General features: G+C 34.0%; 1 protein-coding gene across 1 annotated transcript; it reads left to right on the top strand.

Annotated features, from left to right (window-relative positions):
- The first annotated feature begins 1,812 nt into the window (after positions 1-1,812).
- LOC149571300 (UDP-glycosyltransferase 91C1-like) lies at positions 1,813-3,849 on the top strand. The gene is made up of 2 exons (XM_089812850.1): positions 1,813-2,900; positions 3,331-3,849. The coding sequence occupies exons 1-2, from the start codon at positions 1,866-1,868 to the stop codon at positions 3,727-3,729; spliced, it is 1,434 nt and encodes a 477-aa protein (XP_089668976.1). The 5' UTR covers positions 1,813-1,865; the 3' UTR covers positions 3,730-3,849.
- Positions 3,850-5,296: the final 1,447 nt, after the last annotated feature.

Below are 5,296 nucleotides of genomic sequence, written 5' to 3'. Positions count from 1 at the left end.
GGACATGGAGGATCATAAGCACCTTTTTAAATTCCTTGCTGATGACTGGGCTTAGGTTCTTCTAGCTGGGAAGGGAAACGAAAAAACTGAGAATTAAGTTTTTTAGTTTAAGGTATCCTTGGATCCAAGTTGTTTTATGCTAATTTGTTGTTACTTGATTTGTTAGTATCCAGTTGTTGCTTAGACTTGGGTTGGCCTAGTTGTGTCAATAGTTTTTATGATGAACTTAAGTAGTAAAGCAAACATTATAGACTTCTATTATAGTTTAGTTGCTTCTGTTCATAGTAGTATGCTGGTTAGTCACTTGCATAATATTATTATGGTTAAGCTGAACTTTAGTATGTTTTTATTTTAGTAGTGTTCGTTGTTGGCCTCTGCTGGTGATGTGCTGGTTACCAGCTTTTTGGTTGTAAGGGCCAACCCCCTTGTTTTTTGTCACTTTTTATTTCAAAAACAATATCACAATTTTACTTGCTATGGAAACATATCTCCTACTAATAAACTAATTTAAATTCTACCAACTTAAATATATGAAAAAATTTATCGTTTAAAAACAGTCTCCATAAGAATAACTATTGTGAAAAATTAAAATGAGAAATATTAAAAAAGAAAAGAAAAAAAAAACAACTAACACAAATACCATATTGGCTAAACTAAAAATCAATATCTAAATGAAAAATTATAATAATTTAAAAACTAAAATTTCAATCATACAAATAGTTTAATAGCTAATTCTATTCGCTGAACTCAAAACTAATATTTAAAGTTAAAAATAAACTAATTTAAAAAAAAATAAAAAATAAACTAAAACTTTTTTTAAAAAATTATGTAAACTAAAAACTAAACTAATTTAAAGTCTATTGGCTTAAATCTATATGAATAAAATAATTATATAATTTTGTTTAATAATATAAAAAATTAATGTGAGAAGTATTAAAAAAATAGTTAAAAAATAAGAACTCAGCCCACAAACATTCTATTGGCTAAACTAAAAATTATTATTTGAAGTAAAAAAAATTAAACTAATTAAAATAATTTAAAAATTAAAATTTCAATCAATTTTAAAAATAAATAAATAAATAACCATGAGTTAAAAGTGGAGATAACAACTAATTAATTTTCTAAATAAATAGAAAAAAGAGAGAGTTCAAAGTATAGATTAATTTATAAATTAAATACCAGAGTTAAAAATAGAGATAAATAAATAAATAAGGGAAAAAAAGAGTTAACAATGTAGATAATAGCTAATTATATTAAATAATTAGGCAAAAAAAAATAAGAGTTAAAGTTGGAGTGGATTAAAACTGATCGAAAAATAATTAATGGCAAGGGCTGATAGTTTTTGAAATTTTCCGGCCAAAAAAGTAATTTTATGAGAACAAAGTTCCCACATATAGCCTATCAGTTAAAAAAGGACAAAAAGGACGCGGCTATCCTCCATCAAATTGTACACTTAACCAATTTTCAAAAAATCAAAACCATCATGAAATTTTCTGAAAATTTCAGTGTTTGATCTTATAGATCTGGATGGTTTGTAGTAAAAAATAACAAAAAAATTGAAAAAAATCAATACATTTTAGTGAATTTGAAAAAGAAAAAAGTTTTGACTTTGTTTTATCTTTAATGCATTTTGAATAGAGATAAGCCTGTCCCTTAAAAAAAACTGGAGATTAGCCTGTCCCTAAAAAAACAAATAGTATTTCTACTGCTGATTTCTCATCAATGTCTGCCATATGTGAAACGATAAAAATTAGTATTCCTACCGCTGATTTCTCATCAATGTCTGCCATGATGTGAAACGATTCCATTAATAGTGTAGCAGGGCCGGCCGGTAGAAGCGTGCAAGCAAGACTGTTAGGCGAGGAATGCTTCTTTTATTTAACCCGCCCCTGTCAATACAGACTTTGGGTGTGGAAATGGCGGAGGAAAAGCAGAGAGAGCTTCGTGTGTTGATGTTCCCCTGGTTAGCTCACGGTCACATGGCGCCCTTCCTGGAGCTTGCCAAGGGCCTCACAACTCACTGCCTCTGCAAGGTCTTCTTCGTCTCAACCCCGCTCAACATTCAGCGGATTAAGCCCCAAATTGACGACCCATCGAAGATAGAGCTCGTACAGCTGGCGATGCCCACCGTGGAGGGCCTGCCACGTGGCGTGGAGTCCACTGCTGACGTGGCCAAGCACGAAGGAGGAGGTGGCATGCTGATACCCCTGCTCGTCCAGGCCATGGATCTCCTGGAGAAGCCATTCGAAGCCCTCTTGCGCCAGCTGTCACCGGATCTCGTCATCCACGACTTCGTGCACCACTGGGCTCCACGTGTCACTTCCACGCTGGCGACTCCCATTCCCACGGTGTTGTTCCTTGTGCTGGGAATGGCCAGCGTAAGCTTTACGGAAGGGCAGATCTTGACGGGCGTGCCAGAGAATCCAACGGCGGAGGATCTGACAGCTGTGCCGCCGGGTTTCCCTTCGGCGATTGTGCGGCGCCGACTATTCGAAGCCCGGAAAATCGTGGGGCTGTACCGGAAGCAGGCCGGCGGCGTTAGCCTTCTACAGCGTGGCAGCATCTGCGTACGGGAAAGTTGGGCGGTTGCATGTAACACGTGCGCCGAATTGGAAGGAGTCTACGTGGACTACATGCAGTCCCTCACCAAGCGACACGTGCTTCCCGTGGGATTCTTGATGCCCAAGCTGCCACCGCCACCTGTCGATGATGTTTGCCTGCACTGGCTGGACGGGCAATCGGCGGCTTCGGTCGTCTTCGTGTCGTTTGGCAGCGAGTGCACTCTCACCGTCAATGAGGTCGCCGCCTTGGCCATGGGTTTACGAGAAAGCGGCGCATCTTTCATCTGGCTTCTGCCTGCCGGAAACAGCTTGCCACAAGGGATACAAGATCAGATAAAGGTATGTTAAAAGCGGATGGTTTAAACATAGTACATGAAGAGTGCTATTTCGTTAAAATTGGCCTACTTTTACTTTTAATTCTGAGGATTTGGTTGTGTAAGACTTTTTATCATCGATGTTTCAGTATATAATTCATTTCTGGAATCAAGATGCAAGAGAAAATGTTTCTTGCATTCTAATGGTGGATCATGTAGTGTGATCTAAAACGTATCTTGCATCCTAATGGTGGATCATGTAGTGTGATCAACTAATAAAAAATCTTACACAATCAATCCAAAATCTCCTTACATAATTAGATGGATTGTGGAAATCTAATAGCTATGTTTTACTTTTCTCAAGTTTAATGTTTGAATTATTTTATTATGAACATATCTCTTAAACTCGTGTTTTTATTTCTTATTTCTTCTTTTTTTGAAAAATTATTTTGTAGGGAAAGGGATTGATAGTGACAAAGTGGGCTCCACAATTGTACATTTTGAAGCATCCTTCTGTGTGTGCTTTCCTTACCCATTGTGGGTGGAATTCGATAACAGAAGGGTTGAGGTTTGGGGTGCCTCTCATAGCTCTTCCGATGCAATTCGAGCAAGGGTTAAATGCAGGGCTAGTGCAAGAGCTAAAGGTGGGAGTGGAAGTGAGAAGAAATGAGGATGATGGATCTTTTACTAAGGAGGACATTTCTAAGGCAATTAAAGATGTAATGGTAGAAGGAGGAGCAAAAATAAAATCTAATGTCCAAAATATAAGTAACATGTTGACCAACAAAAATTTTGAAGTCTATGAAAGAAACATAAGAAATTTTGTGTCTGTACTTAGAACCTTTAGCAAGTAATTAGTTTGATATCCATACATTTTTCTATATTATAAGAGCCTTTAGAATATGATTAGATCAATAGACCCATCATTTTGTTTTTTGTTGTTTGAAATAAAAGATGAAGTTCATTATTAGTTACATACATTGTGAGACATATTATGATGTTAAATAAATTGTATTGAAAATATTTTGTACATTGAAGGAAAAAATTAAAGTTGTGGATTTTTATTATTATTAATTTTTTGGATTTGAACAACACTATTATGTTATACTATATTATCCTTCATACAAGAGGAACACAACTAGCTTAGTTCTACTTTTGAAACTAATCACTCACTTTGGGTTATTGTTATTTAACTTATGTATCCTAAAATAAGACCATGCCTTTGAATAATAGTAATCTTTTAAAAGAAGTAATAACAAGTCCTTTAAACAAATATCACCCTTTGTTTAAGGTACTTTAGTTATACTACCTTCAAATAAAGGCACCTTCGATTAAAGAAATCCCTTTGTTTGAGAAGGTATTTGAGTGTTTTGAACATACCACACCATAATAATAAAAACTCATGTCCCATGTTTGGGACTTACTATTGTAGGATTGCCCCATTGTTCTTTTTATCAATGAAGTTGAGGACCATGGATATTAATTAAAAGAAAATATAAGTTTAGAAGTTAAGTTTTTGACTTAAACAACCACCCACAACTTACAAGAAAATTCCTCATTAATGGAAACCTCCACATGTTTCAAATTATAGCAAGCTCGCCACGGATCTTATAGTCGCATTTTATAGAATATGTCATCTATTTATAGAAGAAGACGGGGTTTTGAAAATATCTATATTAGTCATTAGTTTCTTTTAAGAGTACAATCTCAAAAGTATATTTCAACATGAATCTTTAAACTCTTGGAAGAGGATTTCATTCCCATCTATGTTTCAAGAGAGAATATTCCCAAGTGACAGACGTTGGTTTTGATTGTGCACACCAAGATAACTTCCCATTTGAATTGGTTCATGATTCTAACAAGCTCTAAAATTACATTTTGTAAGAAGAAAAATATAGCACCATCTCATCATAATGTTACAAAAACCTCCCCTCATTTTTATCAAACATCTATGATAGAGTGATCTTATTTCTTTTCATCCTTATTATTTGTAGAATCATTAGTATTTGTAGAATTATTTTATTGGAGGTTTCTACCTATTCATTTTTATATGTATTTTGTGTTCTTTCTATCATCTTTTTATTATTTAGGAAGTATTTTGAGCCACTTTTCTTTTATCTTCATATTATTAGTCATAGTGTTGAAATTAAAGATGACGGTGTTGTAGTGTGTAAATTTAAAGGACAAAAACCAATATGAAAAATAAATGTAAGGGATTACATAACATAATATTTATTTATTTAATTATTTTTCTATTAAAAACTTCTATTAAGTTTTCACAAGGATCCTATGTAGATTAAATTACCAAAAAACACATTTGAAAAGTAAACCACTACCACTGATTATTTAAGTTCTCTTTTTTTTTATTGACTATAAAATCAAAGCATATTTAATCTGTGAAATTTTGAAATTTGAAACATG

The sequence above is a fragment of the Cupressus sempervirens genome, chromosome 2 (genome assembly GCF_028749045.1).
Source record: "Cupressus sempervirens isolate cs-2001-9-10 chromosome 2, ASM2874904v1, whole genome shotgun sequence".
NCBI lineage: Eukaryota > Viridiplantae > Streptophyta > Pinopsida > Cupressales > Cupressaceae > Cupressus > Cupressus sempervirens.
This window is presented reverse-complemented; position numbering and strand designations above follow the sequence as displayed.